General features: G+C 37.2%; 2 protein-coding genes and 16 non-coding genes across 18 annotated transcripts; 5 read left to right on the forward strand and 13 right to left on the reverse strand.

Annotated features, from left to right (window-relative positions):
- Positions 1-566: 566 nt before the first annotated feature.
- Positions 567-648, reverse strand: Trnas-uga. Its single transcript has one exon. It is a non-coding gene; the product is annotated as a tRNA-Ser (tRNA).
- A 2,087-nt stretch (positions 649-2,735) lies between these two features.
- LOC114541523 (52 kDa repressor of the inhibitor of the protein kinase-like) lies at positions 2,736-5,235 on the forward strand. Its single transcript, XM_028561439.1, has 2 exons — positions 2,736-3,922; positions 4,084-5,235. Exons 1-2 carry the CDS (start codon positions 2,926-2,928, stop codon positions 4,101-4,103), a joined length of 1,017 nt encoding a protein of 338 aa, XP_028417240.1. The 5' UTR covers positions 2,736-2,925; the 3' UTR covers positions 4,104-5,235.
- Positions 5,236-6,946: 1,711 nt separating this feature from the next.
- Positions 6,947-7,018, reverse strand: Trnap-agg. Its single transcript has one exon. It is a non-coding gene; the product is annotated as a tRNA-Pro (tRNA).
- A 326-nt stretch (positions 7,019-7,344) lies between these two features.
- Trnat-agu lies at positions 7,345-7,417 on the reverse strand. Its single transcript has one exon. It is a non-coding gene; the product is annotated as a tRNA-Thr (tRNA).
- Positions 7,418-7,572: 155 nt separating this feature from the next.
- Positions 7,573-7,645, reverse strand: Trnat-cgu. The gene has a single exon. It is a non-coding gene; the product is annotated as a tRNA-Thr (tRNA).
- A 1,074-nt stretch (positions 7,646-8,719) lies between these two features.
- On the forward strand, positions 8,720-8,792 carry Trnat-ugu. The gene has a single exon. It is a non-coding gene; the product is annotated as a tRNA-Thr (tRNA).
- Positions 8,793-9,028: 236 nt separating this feature from the next.
- Trnac-gca lies at positions 9,029-9,100 on the reverse strand. Its single transcript has one exon. It is a non-coding gene; the product is annotated as a tRNA-Cys (tRNA).
- Positions 9,101-9,213: 113 nt separating this feature from the next.
- On the forward strand, positions 9,214-9,285 carry Trnam-cau. Its single transcript has one exon. It is a non-coding gene; the product is annotated as a tRNA-Met (tRNA).
- A 131-nt stretch (positions 9,286-9,416) lies between these two features.
- Trnaq-cug lies at positions 9,417-9,488 on the reverse strand. The gene has a single exon. It is a non-coding gene; the product is annotated as a tRNA-Gln (tRNA).
- Positions 9,489-10,220: 732 nt separating this feature from the next.
- On the forward strand, positions 10,221-10,293 carry Trnat-ugu. Its single transcript has one exon. It is a non-coding gene; the product is annotated as a tRNA-Thr (tRNA).
- Positions 10,294-11,100: 807 nt separating this feature from the next.
- Positions 11,101-11,172, reverse strand: Trnaq-cug. The gene has a single exon. It is a non-coding gene; the product is annotated as a tRNA-Gln (tRNA).
- A 2,077-nt stretch (positions 11,173-13,249) lies between these two features.
- On the reverse strand, positions 13,250-13,322 carry Trnaf-gaa. The gene has a single exon. It is a non-coding gene; the product is annotated as a tRNA-Phe (tRNA).
- A 215-nt stretch (positions 13,323-13,537) lies between these two features.
- Positions 13,538-13,624, reverse strand: Trnay-gua. The gene is given in 2 exon segments: positions 13,538-13,573; positions 13,588-13,624. It is a non-coding gene; the product is annotated as a tRNA-Tyr (tRNA).
- A 233-nt stretch (positions 13,625-13,857) lies between these two features.
- Positions 13,858-13,932, forward strand: Trnag-gcc. The gene has a single exon. It is a non-coding gene; the product is annotated as a tRNA-Gly (tRNA).
- Positions 13,933-18,602: 4,670 nt separating this feature from the next.
- Trnat-agu lies at positions 18,603-18,675 on the reverse strand. Its single transcript has one exon. It is a non-coding gene; the product is annotated as a tRNA-Thr (tRNA).
- A 565-nt stretch (positions 18,676-19,240) lies between these two features.
- On the reverse strand, positions 19,241-19,312 carry Trnap-ugg. The gene has a single exon. It is a non-coding gene; the product is annotated as a tRNA-Pro (tRNA).
- A 5,384-nt stretch (positions 19,313-24,696) lies between these two features.
- Positions 24,697-24,768, reverse strand: Trnap-cgg. Its single transcript has one exon. It is a non-coding gene; the product is annotated as a tRNA-Pro (tRNA).
- Positions 24,769-25,423: 655 nt separating this feature from the next.
- On the reverse strand, positions 25,424-26,527 carry LOC114541521 (kelch-like protein 4). The gene has a single exon (XM_028561437.1). It carries the CDS (start codon positions 26,525-26,527, stop codon positions 25,424-25,426), a length of 1,104 nt encoding a protein of 367 aa, XP_028417238.1.
- Positions 26,528-26,763: the final 236 nt, after the last annotated feature.

Raw genomic sequence — 26,763 nt, forward strand, 5'->3', positions numbered from 1 at the left:
TCTTTCTTAAAAGCTAAGAAAGAAACTCAATCGCGCAAAAATTTCAAGTTATGAGGGCGATCAGGGCTTGCACGGGAATCGAACCCGTGACCTCTCGCAACAAAGCGAGAATCATACCACTAGACCAGCAAGCCACACCTGGGGAAATAGTTCATTATCTTTCGGTGTAATTTTAAAAAAAATCCGGTATATTACATGAAAAACTAAGGTTCAAGAGACTTCCGTTAATTGGTGCGGAAAATATCCCATTTTGCTGTTGAAAACAAGCCTATAAAAGAGCAATAATTTCTGAATAGAGGTCCCTTTGACAAGAGGTAATTACGTTGTAGTCCAATCACCATGTTTATTTACATTATTTTTTTGTAACCGAATGGGAATGCATAAATTTGCGTTAAAAGGGTATAATATTAACCATTTCACATCAAGTATTAGAAATTTTAACTGCTCTGACTGGTATTTTTTAAAAAATGAAAAAAAATATCATGTCGTATGTTTTGAAACGAAATTCCACCTGGTGGCAAACAATTTCTCTGTGTTATATGAACATCTTTCGGACTATCAAGAGTCGTAATCGGCAGGATTTGAACCTGCGCGGGAATATCCCAACAGATTTCAAGTCTGTCGCCTTAACCACTCGGCCACGACTACATAATTGCTTACGAGTCGCTTATTTTGCTTTACCACGGATAGCTTGGAACTTACCTGTTTACTTTACCACAGATTTTACGTCGTGGGCACATTAATAGGTTCTCTGGAATTGGTACGCCTTCCCCAGGGGCGGATCTAGGGGTGATCAGAGCGATCACGCGACTAAGGTAAAAATGCCAAGAAAAGTGCTTGAATGAAATAGCAGTCCAGTTGCAAAGCACGTGCAGTGTATTGGGGTGATGTCACCAGGTGATGTTTGGCAATCCAGTTGTTAAAAGAGTTCAGCGACCAGGCCTTCGAGCACGAGCGCGCAGAAAAGCGGTCTTATGCATGAATTTTGCTCGCTTCGTCATCAAATCCCAGTCATCTGATTGGCTGTCTCTCTTTTTGCGCGATCTGTGGGGAGTTCTGATCGGTGAAGCGATCAGGGGCTCGAATCGGGCTACTCAATTGGCTAATTCAAAATCTATCTGAATTCTCATTGGTTGTATTTTTCTGATCGATCAGTGTGATCTGACCTTGACCTGAGAGCGTGCACAGCAAGGTTCCTTGCAATTGACCTTTCTGATCGACGTCATCGTAGCTTTGACAGCAACGAAAACTCGAAAGATTCTTTAACTCGAAAGAAAAAAATTATTATCAAAACTATTTATTAATCATGTCAGATCTTTACAACGCCGTGAGATGTGCTTTGGAGAAAGACGATCGGCAATATCTTAAAACTATCGAGGCCGATCTGAAGAAGCGAATAGACGCCGCAGCAAAGCGTTCAACTGAGCAACTACTAAACGAACTGAACAACACCAGCTTTTGCCTCACGAGAAATTTTGCTGCGGAATCGTACATCCCGACGTCTGTTCGGAAGGCAACAAAGAAATTTTGTACGGCCTTAAGGTAAACATAACAATATTTTACAAAGATTTTGTGTATTTGTTCATTGGTGATTGTGTAATTTGTGTTAGAACTGTTAAGCTGCACAAGCTATAAAGTTGAAATTTACACGTTGCACGTTGAAATTTACATAGGATTTCGCTTAATAAATTTGCATATAACTGCGGTCTATGCATACGAATCAAGAGGAATCGAGGAGTGTAATAATGTCTTATGTGAACTTCGTGTATATAATACAATACCTTCTTTGAAATGTACAACCCGATGTATTAAGGCAAAGCTTTGAGCACTGAACTTTGTTTAAAATTCAAAAATAATTATTCAAAACATATAGCAGTAAAGCATACAAGTAGCCATATTTCCTGATTACATTTTAAAAGATGAACACTAGTTTATTATATAATAATTCAGTCTATTATTATATTGCCAATTATTTACACTTAATGGTTCATGAAAGTGGAATATGATGTTTTTGCTATCAAGTTTATCAATTACTAGGTTAATATTTATTCATCTTTGCCTAAGTGACTGAGTAAGTGTATATTAGTAGGTAGGTGTAATAAAACCAAGTTTCATTCATGTTTTAGATCTGACACTACTGGGAACTGCTTGTATAGCTCTGTGTCCTTGGTAGAAGTGGGTAACAATAGCCTAATGGAGCTATTGAGAATTTTGACCTCCATAGAGCTCTACCTTAATGCTGATTTTTATTCTCAGCACCCTTGTTTTTCTTCTGCTGTGGAAGAACATGCTCAATACTTCAGCCAAAGTATCAATAACCTTTTACCATTGTCTGTTTCTAAGGAATGTTTAGATACTGGTTGTATGAAAGATGACTTGGTTAGACAGGAAGCTATACTTAATTGCAGTGAGAAGAAATGGTCATCCTTTCTCTGTATAATGGGTCTTGCTTCAGTTTTGAATAGGAATACTTTCACCTATTATCCTGATTGTGGGCAACAAAGAAGTAAATTGCTATTTAATCGCATGATTCAACCACGCTTAACTCCAAAGAAAGGTTTGGATGATCTTCATATTTTGTTTTGTTATGAAGGTACTGTAACTGCTGGAAAAACCATCCAGCCAAATCATTTTGTTCCTCTTATTTTCATCAACAGCAGTTGAAAGAAAGTCGACAGCTGCTTGTCCACAAGTCACTGCCAAGAAACCTAGACCGACTCTATTTTTCAGAAAAAGGTCTCTAATCCCCCATCTAACATTTCTAAGTTTTTTAAGGTGACAGAGAAATCTGCTTCAAAACCAAAAGAGCAATTAAATAACAATAAACCCAGCACTTCAACCAACACAAAACCAAATATCTCAAAAGCTGATATAACACCTAATGCACCAAAGGTTGAATCACATGGTACCAATTTTGATGTTGCAATGTACCGGGACATGGTGGGAGGTATGAACTCATCTGAAATCTGCAATCTCATCAGAAATGTCTTTAAACCTGATAAGAAGTATTCCTTTCCAAAGACCAATGGCAGAAGCTTCAGGTATGAATGGCTAGACTTATATCCCTGGCTTTGTTATTCCCCTTTGAAGGATGGTGCATTCTGCTTGTCATGTGTTCTGTTTGGGGATCGTTTTCCTGGTAAAGCTTTAAAAATTAAAAATTTATTTTCTGAGCCTCTTCGTCGTTGGAGTGGTACATCATACACTCTGAAAAATCATGCTGGACATGGTACAGGAGGAGAAATGGGCCTGCATGCATGTACATTTCCCATACTAACATCTTTACTTTCCCAGATGTCAGGGAAGGCGCAGCCTATTGAGCTCATTTTAGATACCAACCTCAAGAAAGAGATTGAGGATAACAGAAAGAAACTTGCCCCAATTGTGGATTCAGTAATTTTTTGTGGCCGCCTTGGTTTACCATTACGTGGTCACCGTGATGACTCTAAATACCATCCTGACGTTGGCAGTTACTCTACAGAGAGAGTTGGTAATTTTATTGAGTCTCTTAATTTTAGAGTTCGTGCAGGGGACAGAGTTTTAGAGGATCATTTGAAGAACTGTGGTAAAAATAAAACTTATATCTCAAAAACTAGCCAAAATAAAATTATCAAGTGTGTTGGACAGGTAATAAGTGAGCAGATTATTCAAGATATTAAGGCCAGTAAATTCTATTCCATCATTGCAGATGAGGCTGCAGATTCTTCTCATAAGGAGCAAATGTCTCTTGTTTTACGTTTTGTAGATATTAACATGAATATTCGAGAAGAATTCATTGCTTTCCTTGAATGTAGATGGGGATTAAGTGGTGAACAACTTGCCAAGCTGATCCTAGAAGCACTTAATGACATGACTTTATCCATTGATGATTGTCGAGGACAAGGCTATGATGGTGCAGGTGCTGTCTCAGGGCACATAAATGGTTTGTCAGCTAATATTTTGCGCATTAATGAGAAAGCTCTTTACACTCATTGTTATAGCCATCGACTTAATTTAGCTGTATGTGATTCTTTGACTGTTGTTGAGGTCAATACCATGATGAAACATGTTAAAGATGTCTCAAATTTCATTAATATTTCCCAGACACGCAACATGCCTTTTGAAGAAAATGTCCGTAATTATCCTGAGAGAGAAAGTCGGAAGACAAAGCTGGTAGATGTTTGTCGGACCAGATGGGTTGAAAGAATCGCCGGTTTGGATACATTTATTGAACTTTTCGTCCCTTTATATGACACATTAAAGGAGATGAGAGACAATGTAGAGGGGAATTACAGACCAAACCTTGTTGCTGATGCATCTAATTTTTTTGATCTTATAGGAAAGTTTGAATTTATTGTAACTTTGGTAATTTCCCACAATATTCTGGATCGACTTCTTCCTGTTACTTTATTGCTACAGGGAAAGAGTATTGATATTATGGATGGAATTCACTTAATTAACACTATGAAAAATGATTTTATTAGTTTTAGAAATTCCATTGACACTTTCCATGAAATCTGGTATGCAGAGGCAGTTGATTTAGCTGCACGAAAGGTTGGAATAGAAGAGAGCAAGCCACGGACAGTAGGAAGACAAACAAGCAGGTCCAATCCTCCGTATAAGACAATCTCGGAGTATTATAAGCGTATCATAAGTATCCCTTTCGTTGACCATATTAATTCTGCTTTACAACACAGATTCGACACGGATAGTGTTAACGTTTATAAAGGATTAAGTGTTATACCAACGAAAATGATGTCTTTGAAAGAGAAGGGGAAAGACTGGCGTGATGGATTCAAAGTTGTTGCCGATTTTTACATTGATGATCTACCTTTTCCCTTAGCTCTAGATGCTGAACTGTCATTATGGACGTCTTATTGGGAGACCTACAAAGGACTTCTTCCTGACAATATTCCAACAACTTTAAAAGCTGTTAGCTTTGATGGTTTTGAAAATATTAAAGTTGTTCTTCGTATTTTAGGAACACTGCCCATCACTTCATGTGAGTGTGAAAGAACTATTTCGGCACTGAGATCACTGAAGAACTACCAGCGTAGTACTATGGTTGAGGAACGGTTGAATGGTCTAGCCCTAATGCAAATTCATCAGGAGATAATTCCAGATGTTGAGAAAGTAATTGACAAATTTGCAGAAGGAAACACCAGGTTGAAATTTTCCTAATTATCCTATAACAGTGTATATTTCATATTTTTCGACCAAAAGCTCTTAATTAAAGGTTGAACGTTAAAACTCTTTTGTATATAGCTATCAAGCTTTTGATCAACCGATTTAATTGTCCATCAAATGAAAATTTATTAATTATTATCTATTATGCTGCATATTTGAATAAAATATATATGGGTTAAAGGTTTCACAGTACATGTATGATTGTATTATGGAAGTTGGAATGCGCAATTGGTCGCGAAACGAGAGTGCTGGCATCATAGAGAATGACTGCGAATATAACACTCTTGCGCCATTGCTGCGAAAAGTTCCAACTTCGACGATTGGCTGCGAAAAGAGAGTGCTTGCAAGAAAATTGACTGAAAAAACAACACTCTTGCGCCATCATTATTTGAAAATAATTTGGAATGCGCAATTGGTCGCGAAACGAGAGTGCTAGCATCATAGAGAATGACTGCGAATATAACACTCTTGCGCCATTGCTGCGAAAAGTTCCAATATGTACTGCTGGCTGTAAAGAAGAAACCTGAATTCCGATCTTCAATCCAACATATCTTTTGATAATTTGATTGCTTTGACCGAAGTAGATGTAAGAAACATCAAAATATTCAATCGAACTAGCGTATTTGTGGTTGCACCTATGTAAATTTAATCAAGGATGAATATGTAAAGCATCATTGCTACTAAATTCACCGATTTCTACCCCAGTGCAAAGATTTGAAGGCGGGTGCTGGCGCCTAAAAACAAACTGCATGTGCTCTTATGTGAAAATGCCTGTCCATGTCGGAATCCAAAGATATCTTAGTAGTATCATGCGTTTCCTAGGCATGCTGATGAGCCCTGACATTGGGCGAAACAGTCATTTTCTCGTTCCATCTGCAACACCCCCCCCCCCCCGAATTTCTTGACTGAAACTTTTTGACTAAGGTACGAAAAATCCTAGATCCGCCCCTGGCCTTCCCAACTGCTTTTCAATTGCCAGCAGAATTTTGGAATTATAATAAGACTGAAAAAAAAGCAAAGGGTCTCGTGGAACTCGCGGTGACGGTTGGCGGAAGCTTTTATCACAGGAATTGATTATTGATAGAAATCAGGCAGTTCACAGGGCGTATAAATAGATCATGCATCAGTGATTGAGCATTCAGAAGCATATCCGAGACAGCAATTCAACTGCAATTAATGGCTGCTAATTCTGATTTCAAGCCTTAGCAGTTTTGGCCCTGGACGTTAAGTTTTTATTTTTATTAGTTGTTCTCTACAGTATAAGATATTACACGCTTTTTTATTTCAAATTAGAACTTATATAAGATGAGCCTACACAAGAAGTTTCATTATTTCCCATGCCTAAGTGTAAAGGTTAGGTATACGTTACCTATGTGAACAAGCTTTGCTCTTGGTTGATGATAACAATAGAACACAATAAAATACAATGAATTATCATAGAAATCAAATACTTATTGAGTTTAGGTGGAAAATGTGAAGAGCCTCGTCAGAGTTGCGAACTCTGGACCCCTGGTTTACAAGACCAGTGCTCTAACCACAGAGCTAAATAGGCACCCGTGAAAAACATCCGTGGACACTGTCGATATAATTACATTGAAGCAAAATCCTAGCGCACAATCTGTGTAAGAGGTTGATACTTAGATTAAGTTGAGAGAGTGCATCTAAAGTTTGAAGGAGAACACGTACCACATTTTTTTCTCAAGAAAATACAACATAATTAGACCACCAGCGAATTGTCTTCAAAGGCCGTTCTCTTCAGTTCAAGCGAGAGAGGCGAACAGGGCTTGCACGGGAATCGAACCCGTGACCTCTCGCACCCTAAGCGAGAATCATACCACTAGACCAGCAAGCCAAGTGCAGAACACGGGAAGTTTTCTTTTTCGCATATTTCTTCGCTCACAATAAAAGCGATGTATAGCATGCAAGCATGGAAAATATAAAAATCTTTTTTATGTCATATTTATTACAAGCCAAGTTACTCTGAGTGAAAAAAGACTTGTAGGAATCTTAAATCACTGTTAGTACCGAGACAAGACAAACGCAATGGTAGAAAATAGACGATTATTGTAAACACGATAACAAACTAAACTTTGTTCAGTATCGTTATATACAAGAAGCCGGTCAAAAAACTCGTTCATGTTCGTAGATACTTATTAAGTTTAAGTGGAAAATGTGGAAAGCCTCCTCAGAGATTCGAACTCTGGACCCCTGGTTTACTAGACCAGTGCTCTAACCACTGAGCTAAGGAGGCACCCAGAAAAAAAGCATGCGCAAATAGAAATGTAAACAAATGTTTCAAAAAAGTATTTTGCAGGTAATTTTTTTCACGGCGAGTATTGAATGCGTAATGATCACAAATATTTAAGTCTTTTACTCACCCTCACTATACACAGTTAAAAAAAATCAAGCCTTATCATAGAGTTGAACTCCGGACCCCTGGTTTACGAGACCAGTGCTCTAACCACTGAGCTAATAAGGCAAACCCGTAATACTATTGAAAAAGGTAAAATGAATCATCGGCGAAAAATAGTTATTCCTGCCAAGCTAAAACTAAAAGGGAAAATATTAGTGTTAAAGTTTGGTCGATCAATTCAGTTGCTTTCACAAACACCGTTAATGAGATTATCTTGTAGACGATGGCAATGGTAATCATACGGTGATATGATAGTGGAAAATGTTACAGTGTTATTTTTGAATTACAAATTATTCTTGAGTTATGAAAAATGTGCAACGCACTATAAAAAAGTCGCACGAATTCATTTTCCTGATGTTCAGTACTTGTATAATTTTTATGATGATTGATAGGGTCTACAAAGCCTACATTTATGCATACTAGATCTCCTCCTTGCATGTATATTGATAGGATTGATACTGCATGGAAAAAGTTTATCTGGAGATTTCAACTTGAGTTTAGCACTGCTTTTTTTGCACCGCATTATTAAGATGAAGTATTTTTATATATATTCCCCTTTTCCAGGTATGGAGCCCTGGTTTACAAATATAATATAGAACATGCATGTGTCCCAGAGAGTCATTCAAAAAACCTAAACTGCAGGGATTGTTTATCAAACGTACGGCTTTTTCCCACGAAAATAAATTGGGATTTTTCATGCACTAATGGGTACCATAAAAATATTTAATTTTTCTTTAATTTATAGAACAGGAAGGAGCGAGCGGAGTTGAACCACTGACCCCAGTGACCTGTCAACCTGCAGTCGGATGCTCTACCACTATATGCTACTCTCTCTGAGCGTTCCATGCAGCATACCTGTCATATGCTATATTCTTAGATACCTGTAAGAGAAAGCCTGAAATAAAAAAATACATAAAGACGGACAATGAATGTTTTCAAAGAGTTTCTACCAAGAATTGAACTCCGATTCTCGAAGTCAGAGTCCAAAGTGATAACCATTACACCACAGACCCTAAAAATCTATCAAACGTACTGACGAATGTTGGCTGCATAGTATATAATTATGTAGTTTGCTACGCGCATGCACATTATTAAGATAAAGTATTCATATAATTATATTCGTGTTAAGCTTGCACATACGCCTCATTAGCTCAGTGGTTAGAGCACTGGTCTTGTAAACCAGGGGTCCAGAGTTCAACTCTCTGATGAGGCTTTTGCATACTTTTGTATTTACAACCACAGGACATAAACACCTAGAAAAATTACTGAACTCCCGTTTTACAAATTTATAGAACATGCATGTGTCCCAGAGAGTCATTGAAAAAACACTAAACTGCAAGGATTATTTATCAAGCAAACGGATTGTTGCAACGAAAATAAATTTGGGTTTTTTAATTCACTAATTAGTTCGATAAAAATGATGGATTTTTTTTTCATTGATAAAAGAGAAGGGAGCGAGCGGAGTTGAACCACTGACCTCTCGATCTGCAGTCGAATGCTCTACCACTGAGCTACACTCCCTGATCGTGCATACCTGTTTGATGCTATTCTCCTGAAAGAACATTTCTTGCTGTTCTTACCTTATTCGAAATAGCACAAGTTTTATATTCATAGCATAGGAGAAGTGTGTAGCAAGCAGGGTGGCGCAGTGGAAGCGTGCTGGGCCCATAACCCAGAGGTCAATGGATCGAAACCATTTCCTGCTAAAGTTATCATTTCAATAAATAAGATCTTTTCGAAATCTTTTTCAAAAACATATATTTTTTCTCAAATGGGCTATAAGAGAAAACCAGAGCTAAAAAATTAACATAAAGACATAAAATTAACAGTTCCAGCAAGGTTCTTCCGAGGATTGAACTCGGATTCCCGGATTCAGAGTCCGAAGTGTTAACCATTACACCACAGAACCTAACCATCTACTGAAAGACACAGCAGATATTGGTGTTTGAGACATTTCAACCCGGAAATCAAATCGCTGGTTCACAATTGTGTATTTCTGTACCGCTATCAAAGAGAAACCTTTTGAATAGCATGAAAAAGTTCAATTTTTCTTCCGAATACGTTTTCTGCAATTTTTTGACGACTCATCATATATATACATCTGAACCCGTGACCCGCGCTGTGATGTATAGTCTATATACACGCACATAATTAAGATGAAGTATTTACATATATTCCCCCTATTCCAGGTATGGAGCCCTGGTTTACAAATATAATATAGATTTTTCATGCACTAATTGGTACCATAAAAATATTTAATTTTTCTTTAATTTATAGAACAGGAAGGAGCGAGCGAAGTTGAACCACTGACCCCAGTGACCTGTCAACCTGTAGTCGGATGCTCTACCACTGTATGCTAATCTCTCTGAGCGTTCCATGCAGCATACCTGTCATATGCTATATTCTTAGATACGTGTAAGAGAAAGCCTGAAATAAAAAAATACATAAAGACGGAGAATGAATGTTTTCAAAGAGTTTCTACCAAGAATTGAACTCCGATTCTCGAAGTCAGAGTCCGAAGTGATAACCATTACATCACAGACCCTAAAAATCTATCAAACTTACTGAGTTTGCTACGCGCACATGCACATTATTAAGATAAAGTATTCATATAATTATTTTCGTGTTAGCTTGCACTTACGCCTCATTAGCTCAGTGGTTAGAGCACTGGTCTTGTAAACCAGGGGTCCAGGGTTCAACTCTCTGATGAGGCTTTTGCATACTTTTGTATTTACAAAAGTATATAGGGAACTACAGGGTGTATCAAAAAAAAGGTAATCCAGCTTCAACAAGCTATTGTACGTGAACTACTCAGTCTATGAGCGAATCGTTTTCACATTCGGAAAGATCAGGCTTTTAACTATCGGATGACATGTTTTTAATACCAAATGGTGAAAAAGTGAGCACATACGAGGCTGATAAAAAATATTAGTCGCAATCGCATATTTTCACCTTTGAGCCTAATTAAAGCAGTGCATAACAAAAGAAAAAAACAATTAATCATGAACATGTCACAGCTTGCACTGGTTTTATGCCGCATTGCTTGGAATGTTCTCCTCATTCCTACTTAATATGCATATGCGGGTAGTTTATTGAAAAGCAAAAGTCCCAAAGAGAGTTAATTTTCAATGGTTTTAGTCCCAACTCTCAGAGGTGAAAATATGCGATTTCGACTAACAATTTTTATCAGCCTCCTATTTGCTCATTTTTTCACCATTTGGTATCAAAAACATGTCATTCGATAGTTAAAAGCATATCCTTTCGGAATGTGAAAAAAATTCGTTAATAGAATGAGTAGTTCACGTACAATAGCGCACCAAAGTTGGATTACCTTTTTTTTGATACACCCTGTATAGCAACTATATAATTTATCCTGCAAGCCCGGCCAATGCATCGAAACCATTTGCTGTTAAAGCTCAGTAGACCATTCAAAAACATATATTTTTTCTGAAATGGGCTATATAAGAGATAATCCAGAACTCAAAAACTTATATAAAGACATAAAAATAATAGTTCCAGCAAGGTTCTACCGAGAATTGAACTCGGATTCCCGGATTCAGAGTCCGAAGTGCTAACCATTACACCACAGAACCTTAGCATCTACTGAACGACACGGCAGAAATTGACATTTCAACCCGGAAATCTAATCGCTGGTTCACAATTGTGTATTTCCGTACCGCTATCAAAGAGAAACCTTTTGAATAGCAAAAAAAGTTCAATTTTTCTCCCAATACGTATTCGCAATTTTTGACAGCTCATCATACACATCTGACCGCTGTGATGTATAGTCTATACACGCACATTATTAAGAGTCGAATATGAGCTATAAGAGAAAAGCCTGAACTCAAAAAACGCCTGTTCTGGCGTTAACTCCGGCGTGGCGCGCACGTGCCAGTCTTTAATATAAAGCTTCTGAACATAAACAATACAGTTCATATTCATTTAGATGCCTTGCGAGCGTAAATGTTGTTGGATCGCGAAATTCAGAAGCACATCGTACTTTAAAGAGTATAGAAGTTCAATTGTTCAAAAATGTAAATAAACCGCATGATATATATTCACTTTGTCTTACACTTTGCCTTTGGAATTCGTGCTTATATAGTTATATTAAATTTTCAATCCTGTGCAAACTGCTATACACGGCCACATCTGCTACACCCCCAGTTGCTGCCTTTCCGTACATCTTTTCCAGCAATCGGTAAAAGATAGATCACTATTTACGAAATTAAAAATATAATTTCTGAGCTTGACTCGTGTAACATGGGACCTAATTTATGGGTGTAATGCCAACATTTTCTTGAACATGCATCTCAAAATATATGCACAATTGATAATATTCGATGCTTGCAAGTTGCAACTTTATATCGATGTTTGTACATGAGCACCAAACATGGTTGAAACTTTACATAGCACCAGAATCTTACTTAGCATCATAAGCATCACTGATTACTTCGCATCATAATCAAAGCATGGTTGTATTGTTGAGCGCCAAAAATGCTGGGAACTTCATAAAGTATCTATCATTTTCCATTAATCCTTAAATTGAGAGGCATTTGCGGCCATTTCAGAGGCCTATGTATATTTTAAAATTTTCCCACACTTTTCTAGAAGGCGCGCGGTTCCGCTCTACCAACGGCTATCTTTAAAACAGGGAACGGGGAATGGGGGAATGGAACGGGGAATGGAAGGGAATGGAATGGCTTCGGGGAATGAGCCGGGGAATGGAATGGCTTCGGGGAATGAGCCGGGGAATGGAATGGCTTCGGGGAATGTGCAGCTTGTGCGTCAGTGCGAGTTTGTTTGGCCCATTTGGCGTGATTAAAACCTGTAAACGCTTCCATGTCACGAATCATGAGACAGCTACTCACAGTTTTAATTCCTTGAGGTAAAAGACAAAGCGATTACAAGCTCATAGTATAAATGCGATGTTTGCATTGTCATTGTGATGTACATTGATGTACATTATATAGATAGAATTTGGGTAGGTGGTTCAATATTTCACTGTTAATGGTGTAATAAATATTTTATATGTTGATTATATTCATAACGAATTATTTGTCCTGCTCCATACTTTGGCAATTCTGTTTAAGAAATCCCACCATAGTAAATCTTTTTTGAAATAGTTACAGTCAAGTTGAATTGTTGTGTAGTTTTAGTACAAAATAATACAAGTGCTACAATTAAACAAGGGAAAATAATAAAAATTAATTACATAAGCAAGCACATTTTCTATTTTAAAAAGGTCTATGAATTGAGATGACATGTACTAACAATTTTGTGCATTAATTAAAGACAATTGTATTATTACTGTGGGTTCTTTAATATTGTCCAATACTCCCAGTGACATCCCACTGAAATTCCTGCAGGTGCATATTTTGAACGAATAAAGTTGAGTTGCGTTTTTGAGAATTTAATGTGTTTTTAATTGATTATATAGGGAAAAAATATGGAGGATGCGTGCATCGATCCCGCTACCTACCATTTGAGCTAATCCCTCAAAGCCGCTGTAACGCATTGAAATCCATTGTTACAATGACACATATCTTTTTTGTTTTTTTTTACATTTAATTATCCAAACAAACTATTTGCCAAAACCTCAAGATGAAAGCGTTATTTTCAATATTTTGCAGACATACCAAGCTAACCGGCAAAATATTTCAAATTAGTTCCTGCCGAAACCCGGGATTGAACCAGGGACCTTCAGATCTTCAGTCTGACGCTCTCCCACCTGTGCTATTTCGGCATACAGGTCAGAACGTCTATTCATATTCTTCACGCGCTTTCGATCATCCACCTAGTTGCCTAGCTGCACAAAACAACGGAGCATACTGGGCAATTTCAAAATGTCAGGTTATGATAAATATGGATACATATACTTATTAAATTTCTACTCCATTGCCAGTACATCAATTTGACGTAGGCAAGTAAATATTTTTCAAAATATTTTCCATACAACTATCCTTGGAACCGGATTTGAACCAGTGACCTAGGGATGTGTGCTTACTTATCTACAGTCCCCCGCTCAGCCAACTGAGCTATCGAAGGCTGATAACGGCCGCCTTCATTATTGATGAATCAGTCTTTGTTAAATAATTGTTAATTCATTCAAATAATGGGACCTAATTTATGTGTGTAATGCCAACATTTTCTTGAACATGCATCGCAAAATATACGCACCAGTGATAATGAACTCCTGTAAAACATAAGACGTTGATTGAAAATATGTTTCATACAGCGGAGTAAGATGATTGCCGAAATTGACCGCTATATGTGGCGTTGCGCTAGTGGTTCAGTGGTAGAACTCTTGCCTGCCACGCGGGAGACTGTATGGGGTTCGATTCTCCGCTAGCGCATGCAATTCCCATCGGATTTCATTGATTCATTCAAACTTTATTTACACACACAAAATCTTTTCAACAATAAAGCTGGTTTTCAAAAGGGGTGTGCACTACTTTACCAAATCAAACCCCACCCACCCCTTTAATCTATCTACAATATACGTACAATACTTATAAACATATAATATAAACATGAAAGTATAAACTATATATATAAGATCAATGGAGAGGAGGAAAGCTTTTCACAAAATGAATTATATTATAAGATGACAACGTTCTTATGTCCTCCGGAATTTGGTTCCAGACATAAGCACCGTTGTAGCTAAAACTTTTTTCAAGTAATTCGTCCTTGGCTTGGGAAGACATAACATAGTTGAGGACCCTCTCAAATCATAATCATGCATCGTATTAGAATGTTGAAATAGATCTCTCAATCTTCGAGGAACTAGATTATTAATCGTTTTAAACATAAGTCTGGATTTTATCCGCTTCAAGGGTTATCTAACCCAGTGCAATGCGTTCTAGTAAAGATTACCCAGACTCATTTTTAAAGTTCGTTCCGCCCTATTTTGCAACTTTTGAAGACGATCACTAAGCGTCTTACCTATCACATCCCAAACTTCACAACAATAATCAAAATGAGGCTGAACTAAGGCATTGTATATCAAGACTAAAGTATTCCGATCAACAAACTCCCTAGCCTTTTTAATAGCACCAATTCCTGCCGAGGGAGTTTACTTGCAATAAAGTAAATGTGCTTCTTCCAATTTAAGTGTTCATCTATTTGTACTCCTAGCGCTTTTGTATGTTTAAGTCTTCTTACTAATTGATTATCAATTTTGATTGATGGTTGAACATTCAAATTATTTATCTTATAATTATGATGATCCAATCAAAACATATTCACTTTTAGCAATGTCTAAATTAAGATTGTTTGCTGATAACCAAATTCGGACATTCTCCGGGTCCTCATTTGCCCTTTCTCCACTACTCTCAATTTGGGAAGCTATGGAGTTTTGGACACCACGTATGGCAATTGCAGTCTTGAGTATGACCCGAATAGAGTAAAAATACATTACGTTTTTTGACAAAAAAATGCGTTTTTTCTATCCCCATTAAACTTCGTTTTTTTCACTCCACAAGGGCCCAAATTTTCCCAAACTAAGAAAGTAGGTGTGTTTAAGAACAATCTACACTATTTTGGTAATTTGAAGATCTAGGTGTACCTCAAACTTTCAAAAACTCAGAAAAAACGCAAAAAACGCGCGATTTTTTTTTGTCATTTTCGTGTTTACTTCAATATTATTTCGTAACGGTAGCATTTTTGTTAAATATAATCTGATTGCATATTTCAGAAATTCAGTCATCATTCTTCGGGTTTACGTATATTATACAAAGCTAGTGCAAGATTTAATATGAAAACTTCATCGATTTAAAAATGTTTATTTTTTACAAAAATATTTTAAAAAGACTGCGTCTACCTGCAAACTAAGCACAAAGTCGGCTTCAAGTCCACCCCCTGCGTTATCGTTTCAGATAGTCTAGGACCTGTAAAGGAGTTTGTATGCGTTTCATTTAGGACAGATTATCTCAACTGTTTTAGGGTAAAATTACCATGGTGGTCAACATGGCATATGTGCCAAAATGTGAATCCGGGACGAAAGTCTTGAAAATGACCACACCCAGAGTAGTCGACATAGCTCTTAATCCTTAATTATCAAAGCTACAGTCTTTCTGAATTGTTTATATGGTTCAGAATGATTGCTTTTAGGGGTGGTCACTGGAGGGTGAAATTAGCCTAAGTTTCATATTTTACAAGAAAATGAATGTTTACTATTCCAGGTCAATTGCTAATTATGTATAAAATTACAGATTCACCTGGCAAAATCTAATTTTCCCTATTTTCTAAAAAATTTTGCCATACGACATATTTCATTTTACTTACCCCCCGCTATAACACGATTTCAGCCATATTTTGCAAATTTGATCGCCGTTTTTCGCCGTCCGTCGCAAGCACCATCCAAACACTGTACTTTAGCACGATTCTAGTAGACTAAAGAATTATTCAACCAATCGCCGATGGGTTTTGAAGTAGTGCCATGTAATATTTTTTCATTTTTGTGTCCCTTGACATTTCATCAATTATGTCGCCATTGCCATGTCTCGTCTCCTTTCTGCACGATAAATGCCAGTTTTTGATCCCAAACTGTATTTTTTTCACAGCATCGATAAATAATTGATAGTACAATAGCAGCTATTCAAAATTTAAAAGCATTTGTCCCACTTGGAAGTAAAAAACCACCCCTCGTTTATCGGGAATGAAATATAAGTGCGAAAGATTCAAAATAATTAGATAATAATTGGAGAGTCTCAAGCATACATTTGTTCACAACCACAATAAGTCAAAAACCCGAGTAAATTGCTGTTAATATTTCTCATAACAAAATTAACAAGTCTCCGCGTTTAAATTGCATGTTCTTGCTTTCACAAAGCTAAAAAAATGTATTCGTGAGAATACAAAAATACAAAAATTTCAATCTAAATCATTAGTTTTCAATATTCTTAAAGCTGTAGGGAGCCACCTTGAGAATAAGTTACTGAGTGCATGAGAGTAGGGAGGTTAAGATAGGCTTCCGCTACGAGTACCGATACCAATAATCAGTCACGCGTATGCGCACATGTAACAATCGTCCAAAATGTGACAACACTGGAAGTCGCGAGTACCGTTCTGGGGCTGAAAATGGATAGGTAGGCGAAGTACCGAAATATATTTACTGTATTATTGTCATTTCCTGCAGTAGTTTTCTAATAATATTATTTAGGTTTTAGTTGTATAATGTTTCTGCTTTGTTTGGTGTGACTTAAGGATTGTGATTAGAGTTTTTGATGTGAATACAGCCGCTATACTCCGCCATGTTTATTTACTTTTTACGGAAGTCACAATCTTAACGCTTTAAAATTTCCGCGCTACCAAACTGTAATACGTCATGTATTTTCGTATCGGTACTGGTAGTGGAAGTAGATCTTAACCTCCCTAGTGTGTTTGGGGTATACTGTATTCTGTGCGGAAAAAATACACGACGCCAAACAACCAGGCCTTGCACGGGAATTGAACCCGTGACCTCTCGCACCTGAAGAGAGAATCATACCAATAGACCAGCAAGCCCTGGTTAGAAGTCGAAATAATAATCGCTGAGATTAAAAGCAATTTTATAGAAATGATAAGAAAAAAATTATCATTATTTCATTGAAGAGTGAAGACAATATCACTGTGCAACTAGCAGCTGAGTCGCGCGGTTTTATATCAAATACATGCTTGATATAGTGATGTTACTGGTGAAATAAATTAAGACTGTTCTAAATTATCGTAAAAAACACTTTTTATAACACGTTTGCACTCATTCTGCATCTCTTGACACTATTCATCTATTTATTTACTATGCCCAAGTTTAAGGGTTAGGTACGTTACCTATATCACAGAATACCTACCAGAAGTGGAACTCTATACTATTTTTTCGTAAGTGTGATTCGTCATGATTCGTCACTTAGCAAGTGCATTTTTTTGAGGTAGTCACCCCCCTGCCAGTGTCCAAAATCAAGCCATATTTGATATTGGCAGGGGGGTGACTACCTCAAAAAAATGCACTTGCTAAGTGACGAATCATGACGAATCACACTTACGAAAAAAGTACAGGAGTTCCACTTCTGTAAGGTATTCTGTGCCTATATGAACAAGCTTTGCCATTGGTTGATGATAACAATAGAACACCAAAAAACACAATGAATTATCCCCGAGCCGGTGCGGAGCACCGTTCGAGGGTACTAATTCCGCCCGGAGATTAGGAATTACACCCGGGTATTCTGACAGAACATAGAGGAATCCAAAGTTGCCCAAATGTCATGGACGTTCAATGGTCATGGTACTTGTGCGCATGCGCGAAATTTGAACAAAGAAAGAACGGTCGTCTACAACTTGCTGATTGGCTAAGACAAAAAGAAAGCATGCATGAGAGCGTGAGCATTTTAACGTCATTTTGCAAAGTATTTTTTAAAAATATCAAATGAAATCATGGAGTCAAATAAAACAATAATAAAAGATTTAAAGATCATCACAGCACAGAAACAGTTGGTGAAATAGGAACGACTCGCAGTCTATAATCTTTGAAGTGGTAGGTGTCTATATTTTGCTTATTCAGTGTTTGCTGTAAGAATGCATTGTTATTTTGACTAGTACGAGCTTGATGTGTCATTTTACAAGGAGCTAACCGACCGTTTAAGGCTTTAAATCATCGCTTAAGAACAAGCCATAAATTTAAAATTTGTAACGAGCCGAGCTTACTTCACACACACAAACACACAACAGGTCTAAATCCAACTCTGTTATTCAATAGTTTACATTTGTTATTTATACTCACGTCCTAACGGGCGTGTACGCTTCCTTTACTTATCTAAAATGCTATATTTATATATTGACGGTTATTTTTATATTAATCTTGGAAGCACTTGCAATGGTACGTCCGCGGCAAGCTACTTTTCCTTATTCCATTAGTGTTAGTCTATTTTTAATGTTAATCTATTATCTGATATCCGTTACACATTGTTCAGTATCGTTACATACAAGAAGCCGGTCAAAAAACTCGCTCATGTTTGTAGATACTTATTACGTTTAAATGGAAAATGTCGAAAGCCTCGTCAGAGATTCGAACTCCGGACCCCTGGTTTACTAAACCAGTGCTCTAACCACTGAGCTAAGGAGGCACCCAGAAAAAAAGGGTAAATTTTTTCACGGCGATTATTGAATGCGTAATGATCACAAATATTTAAGTCTTTTAAAAGGTAAAATGAATCACTACCGAAAAAAAGTTATTCCTGCCAAGCTAAACCTAAAAGGGAAAATATTGGTGTTAAAGTTTGGTCGATCAACTCAGTAGCTTTCACACACACCGTCCATGAGATTATCTTGGAGACGAAGGCAATGGTAATCATACGGTGATATGATAGTTGAAAATGTTACAGTGTTTTTTTTGAGTTACAAATTATTCTTGAGTTATAAAAAATGTGCCACGCACTATAAAAAAGTCGCACGAATTCATTTTCCTGATGTTCAGTATTTGTATATGATGATTGACAAGGTCTTCATTGTTGACATGTCTACAACGTCTACATTTATGCATACTAGATCACCTCCTTGCATGCATATTGATAGGATTGATACTGCATGGTAAACGTTTTATTGGGAGATTGAAACTTGAGTTCAACATTGCTTTTTTTCTTGAAAGAAAGAAATTCAATCTCGGAAAAATTTCAAGCTTGAGGGCAATCACGGCTTGCACAGGAATTGAACCCGTGACCTCTCGCACCCAAAGCGGGAACCATACCACTAGACCAGCAAGCCACACCTTTCGATTGAGTTCATTATCTTTAAAAAAATTCCGGTATATTACATGAAAAACTAAGGTCTAAGAGAGATCCGTTAATTCGTGCGGAAAACATCCCATTTTGCTGTTGAAAACAAGCCTATAAAGGAGCAATAATTTCTGGATAGAGGTCCCTTTGACAAGAGCTAATTTCTTTCCAGTCTAATCACCATGTTTATTTACACACCATCACACTAAACAACCTGGTCAATCTTTTCATGATGGAAAGCAAAGGAATTCTAATAATCCTATCTGTGGAACCGAATTAGAAAATCCTCACAACAAGGTGGTAAAAGGTAGCAGACAAGACTCACAAATTAATCAATCAAGAGTTGTCATATTAGGGGATTCTATGCTGAAACATTTGAAACATTTGAATACAAGAAGAATGCAAAATGGACTGAGTAACCAAAAAGTCAACATTAAAACATTTCCAGGTGCAGGAATTGATCAAATGAAACACTACGTGATTCCAACCCTGAATACAAAGCCAGACAAAATTATTATGCATATCGGAACAAATGATCTTCACAATAAAACACCAGAAAAGCTACTACAGTCCATAAATAACCTCGGAAAGATAATTACACAACAGAATAACGGTACATCAATTGCTTGGTCTGAAATCATCACAAGAAAAGATGACCAGAACTTAGCAGACAAGGTAAATATAGTCAATAGTGGTCTAGCTAAATAATTGGAGAAAAATAAGTGGGGCCTTATAAAGAATAACAACATCGGGAGGAATCTATTAAATAACTCAGGACTCCACTTAAATAAAAAAGGAACTGCAACTCTGGCAAAAAACATTAAACAATTACTTATCAACAATAATCATTGACTAAATATTAGGCCTGGTAATATCACATCTGCGCATGCAAAACATAAATATGACAACTATGCCAGATCCAGAACAATATAACACACAGCCAAATGCACAAATACCGACACAAATAAATAGCACAAATTAACCAAAACTAAAAGGTTTCAAAATTGGACATTTAAATATAGCAAGCCTAGTCAAGCAAGCAGATGAACTAAGGATCTTTATACAAAATCAACCTTTTGATGTATTAAGCATCAATGAGACTAGAGTTGACAATACTGTACACAGTGACGAAGTTAAGATGACATGTTATGACTTAATAAGGAAGGGCAGAAACCGAAACGGAGGAGGAGTGGCACTTTACGTGAGAAATACCATTCCATACAAAGATCGCAATGACTTATTACCAAATAATGTAGAGGCAATTTGCATTGAAATCAATAAGCCAAATAGTAAACCATTTCTAATATCAACATGGTACCGCCCTCCAAATGCAAACACTGAGTTACTTCATTCCTTTGAAGAATTTTTACAAAAATCCGACAATGAAGACAAAGAAATAATCATAGCTGGTGACTTCAATTGTAACTTTCTTCCAACCGAACCTTTAATGAGCATACAAAAAAATTAAGTGAATATCAATTTACACAAATCAATAAGGACCCAACAAGAATCACTGCTACAACAAAAACACTATTAGACATAATAATTACTAAGATAGATAACACAAGAATAACGGACTCAGGGGTTATACACTTAGGAATCAGTGACCATAGCCTTGTTTACACATGCAGATAAGTCAGTATTCCAAAAATAAAGCCCAAAATAGTTGAAACACCGCAATTCAAAAATTTCAATAATCATAACTTCCAGCATGATTTAAACCAGGCATTTGATTCAAAGCATCTTCATAGTCACATTGATGCAAACACTGCTTGGCATGCATGGAAAGAAACTTTCTTAAATATTGCAGACTTCCATGCGCCAGTAATAAAACGAAAGGTTAAAAGCGAATACAATCCTTGGATGACAAATGAAATAAAGACAATGAGCTACCATAGAGATTTCCTAAAAAAGAAAGCAGTTAAACACAATTCAACAAGATATCACGAATTATACAAGGATTGTAGAAACCAAGTAAATCAGCTTATTAAAGACACTAACGCCTGTATTCAAAAAGCTCACTCACACTCATACTCATCGAGTGTGACATATAAATTTCGTTAATGCTGATCAATGAGAAAGTTCTCTCTGAATAGATGAAAAGATATAAGGTAAATCACTGAAAATCAAGCCCCTGTTCGGCCGAAAATACCGCCATTGAAACGTTATGAGAAGATTAAGATCTCCCACTCAATGAGTTTGAGTGTGAGTGAGCTTTTAGAATACAGGCGTAAGACTAAATACTAAAAGCAGAAATTAGCAAACAGCAAAAACAGTAAGGAAGGATGGAAAACAATTAATGAATTACTGAACAAAAATTCAAAATCTACTACAATAAATGGATTAAAAACTGGTGAAGCCGAAATAATAGGAGACAAAAATATAGGAGAAGAATTCAACACTTACTTTTCAACAATTGGCTCAAAATTAAGCGAGGACTTACCTGCAAGTGAAATTGACCCTCTCAGTATTATAACACCTACCTCAGAAGTTTTCAATTTAAATAACATTACTAATGCAGATCTAAGAAACGAACTGGGGAAAGCTAAAGATGGGAAATCAGCAGGACTTGATAAAATTTCAAATAAACTTCTCAAAGCAGCAGAAGAAACCATTATTACTCCCTTGACTTATATTATTAATCTATCAATAAACACAGGAATTTTCCCAGATGGATTAAAATACACAAAGGTTACCCCTATTTATAAATCAGGAGAAAAAACGGGATTGTGGGAACTATAGGCCCATTTCAGTAACATCAGCAGTTGCAAAAATCTTCGAAAAATTAATTCACAGACAACTGAGCCAATTTCTAGAAGCTAACCAATTACTATCACCTAATCAATCAGGCTTTCGTACCCAGCACTCTACAGAGACTACACTTTTACATTCTATAAACCAATGTCTTGTAAACATGGACAAGGGCTTGATTAATGGTCTACTGTTTCTGGACCTTAAGAAAGCCTTTGACACGGTGGATCATAAAATACTAATTTCTAAACTAGAACTTTACGGAATAAGAGGAAAAACATTATCATGGTTTATATCTTACTTAACAGAAAGAAAACAAGCTTGTAAAATTAACCACGAAATCTCAGACATGAAAAATATTACTTGTGGCGTCCCCCACGGGTCGATTCTCGGACCTTTGCTTTTCCTGTTGTACATCAATGACTTGCCAAATTGCTTAACCTCACAAAACCATCCATGTTTGCGGACGATACTAACCTTTTCTGCTATGGTAAATCAGCGGTAGATATTGAGTACAAAATTAACACTGACTTAGATAACGTTCATAAATGGCTAGTTTCGAACAAATTAACCCTAAATATTAGTAAAACAGAATACATGATTACAGGATCCAGACAACGGTTAAACCAAATTCTATCAGACCCTGAAATTACTATTGCCGAACAAAAGGTTATAAGGGTTGATAATAAAAAATTCTTAGGCGTAATTGTTGACAATAACCTTAAATGGCATGACCATATTGATGCGCAATGCAAAAAAAATTCTAAAAATATCGCTTTACTGAGAAGAGCAAAAAACTACATGACTGACAGTGCCCTTAAGATGATGTATAACTCCCTAGTTTTACCCCATTTTACTTATTGTTCGACAGTGTGGCATCACGGAAACACCACACATATTGACAAACTCCAAAAACTACAAAAAAGAGCCGCTAGGGTTATCACAAATTCAAATTTTAACATTAGAAGTGCAGAGATTTTTCAAACACTACAATGGGAACCAATCAGGCACATCCTAAAACAACGCGACGAACAAATAACATTTAAGGCAATACGAGGAATGAAACCAAGATATTTAACTGAACTGTTTATCCGTGTTATATGTCTGCCGCCCTAACCACTCTTTACCACTGACAGCTTGAAACCTACCTTTTTATTTTGCCACAGATTTTACGTCGTGGGCACATTAATAGGTTCTCTGGAATTGGCATGCCTTCCCCACTGAAAATAAAATATGGTCGTATTTCGCCGCAAGTTCAGCTGGTCGTGGTGAGGCAATGCTCTCCCGGCTTCCAAGCTGGGGGTTCGAATCCTACCGTAAGTTTTTTTATTATGAACTTTTTGAAAAAGATAAAGTCAATTAAATAACCATAGCCGTTCAGCACAAGATCTTGTAGTCGAGCTACTCGACTCGAGTGGCGAAGACAATTGTCTCCGAAAAGGTTTGAATGCTACCATTACCCTTTTTTATTATGAACTTCGTGAAAAGAATAAAGTAAATTAAATAACCCTAACCGTTCAGGAGAAGATCTTGTATTCTAGTTGGCAAGTTGTTGGTCTTATGTGTCGACAGCCGAAGGTTCGAATCTCGATTAAGATGGAAATTTTCGGTATGAATATTATATGGTTAGGTTATGGAAAATAAGTCTTCCAACAATACGGCTTCCAACAATCGCCTGTTAGCCTTGTGGTAAAGTCGTGGACTATTAAGTAAAAGATCGAGATATCAAACACAAGGTGGTACGTTTCTCATGGAGTAAAAGAAAAAAAAGTTGTAGGTATGTTGCTCGGGGGCGGTTTATACTCGGTTAATCTTTGGAAATCAAAGTTAATCTTTAGGGAAATCGGGGGATAGGTAGGGTGAATGAGGGGTATATAAGTACAAAACGATTTAGTAATTGGGTGGCCTCGGCTCCCAGGGCAAGGGTATCGGTGAGAAAACACTATATAAAAAGAAGTCTTACAAGTCTTTTTGCACTCATTTAAACCTCTTTAAGCCTATTTTTCCTCTTATTTACTCCTATCTATCCCTACTTTTTTTATCCTCAGATATCGCTAACTATCCCCTAAGACAATTGAATATTTGAAGTAAGCTTGCTTTGAAAGTGAGGAAAGACGGGGAAAAGACAACCCCGCTCAGTCTACCCCTTTCCCAGGGCGAGGGCATATTCGCCCTCTCACTCTACTCCTCTTCCACTCACAAATTCCCAATTTATTACCTTTGTTCTTTTCAGTCGGTTTATCCAGGACTTGAGCCATCGAATTTATGTTTGGCAGATCACCATCTTCACCACTACACCACCATGATTTATTTTCTCAAATCTCACACACTGTATATCTTATTCGTAGCTTATAAAATATCACATACAAGTACACGGCGCCTTAAAGCACCATCTTTCCAGAAGTTGGTAATATGCAGCCCAAGTGACGCTAATGGTTACGGTACGATTGTTTTGTATTTTTAATGAAGTGAAGTCAAAGTAAAGTCACACTCTCTTTTGTCCGGATAGAGATACACCACGTCAATAAGACTAATTAACTTAATTAACCTAATTAAAGCTAATTAAAATAATTAACCAATTATAATGTGAAAACGAGTTCTTGGAAGTGGGAGGAGCATCCAAGGCTTGCACGGGAATCGAACCCGTGACCTCTCGCACCCGAAGCGAGAATCATACCACTAGACCAGCAAGCCCAGCCCGGAAGGCCGGATGTTAATAGCCTAAGATTAAAGTGAAGTTGTGAGATGGAATGAGAGTAAAATGATCATGTGTAACCAGTGTATTTGTCTGAAAAAATTGGAGTTGGAGTTACAATTGGAGAAATAATCTGTCCCAAATAATAAGTCCCACTTTGCAGCCTGCATCTGAATTTCGCGGTTTACATTATGTAAAAAAGGTCTATTTATCGGGAATCGAACCCATGACCCTCGTACACGAAGCGAGAGTCAGGCCACTAGACCAGCAAGGCTACGAGCCACAGTAATATCTTTGGTATTCTTCCATATGAGGAGATTGTGAGTTCGTCAATCTTTACGAGCGACCCAAAGCTTCACACTTGCGATGCCTGATTTGTTTTGGACGTTGCACTTCAATGAGTGTTTGAATCAGCACGACTTTCGAGTCAACTTTCATCAGAATATTTACCGTCCTTACCAGATTTATTTTTAAAACATATTTACTTGTTTGAAGCGTATGGTGGAGTGGTAGCTATATCACGTAGTATGAATTTACTATAAAAGCTCAACTATTATTTTCTAAATCCTGATATTACACTAATATGTACTTTATCAGTTCTTTCTGATGCTTATCGTTACTTTTCTTTCCGATAGTTCACTTGATTATAATATTCTAGTTCACGAGGACAGCAGTTGCAAAACCTCGTTTCTTTGTCATCAGTGACAATTCTTTCCACTCATTATCGCTACTTAAATTTAAGCATTCGACTGAATTTAAGAAGGTATCACTTTCGTAATCATAACCACCCATGACAATGATCATATTGCCAGTGATAACTGCTGCACTTCCTTCTCTTTTATGATTAAGACAAGGTAACATCTTAATTTTTCCTGTTTTCACTTCGTACATGAATACTGTGTTCAAGGTTTCGTCTTTCTCGTTATGACCTCCGATCAAAATTACATTACCTTTATAACAAAGAGTAGCCATAGCGGCGACGGGATATGGTAGTGGCGATAGAGTTCTGCATTCATTATTCTTAATATTGTACGCATAAACAGTGTTTTTAGCGTCTTCGATGCATGTTGATGTCCGTCCACCAGCAACGATGACCTCGTTGCCAATGATCTGGAAACCATGGTAACATCTTCTCTCTGGCAACCGGGTCAATAAATTCGTCGTGTATGGGGGAATCAGTTTAATTTCGTGAATTCTATCTGAAACGATGTCCCCATCACGTCCACCAGTTAAAATGACGGTATTTTCACGACAAACAATCCCATGACCGTTGCATTTGATTGGTATCTTGACAAAAGACCCGACCCATTCAGTATCACTCTCGCAGACACGAAACCTCTCAATGCTGTTAGTGTACTCGCTTCCATCCCAACCTCCGGTTGCATTGATTTGCCCCTGGTAAACAAACGCTGCAAAAGTTGATCGTGGCACGTTCATCGCTGGCTCTTGTTTCCAGGAGTTCTCAGGCAAACTGAACGAATCCACGGAATTGAGGATGAATTCTCCATCAAACCCTCCGCAAACGTAAATCTTTTGCTTGCAAGTGAGCCATTCATTTCTCTCAGTTGCTTCGGTTGAAATATATCCTCCGTTTACTTTCATGTTATTCATCTCATATCCAATTCCCTCGTTTTTTCGGCCTAGATCATCAACGGCAACATTTTGAAAGTCAGCCATCAACTTAAACTCGTCTTGAGCCAGCTTTTTTGCTTTGAATCCCTTCCTTCCTTTCACAAAATTATCGATTTCCTTTTGCATAAAGCAAAATATATGGACCGCTTTTGACATCCATACCACTTGTTCTCCGCACTCGTCACAGAAAATCCTACGAAAACGATAAAGTTCGTTCTCATGTCGCTCTTCCTCGTTTCGGTTGATAAATTCAGAACAACCCGTGTTTGTACAACGTGTAGGTAAATAGCCACATCTCTCGACATGTCGATCGAAAAATTCAAGCTCGACCACTTCTCGACAACCACGGCTTGCGCGATCGC

The sequence above is a fragment of the Dendronephthya gigantea genome, unplaced genomic scaffold (assembly GCF_004324835.1).
Source record: "Dendronephthya gigantea isolate DGI-Jeju-01 unplaced genomic scaffold, DenGig_1.0 000298F, whole genome shotgun sequence".
NCBI lineage: Eukaryota > Metazoa > Cnidaria > Anthozoa > Malacalcyonacea > Nephtheidae > Dendronephthya > Dendronephthya gigantea.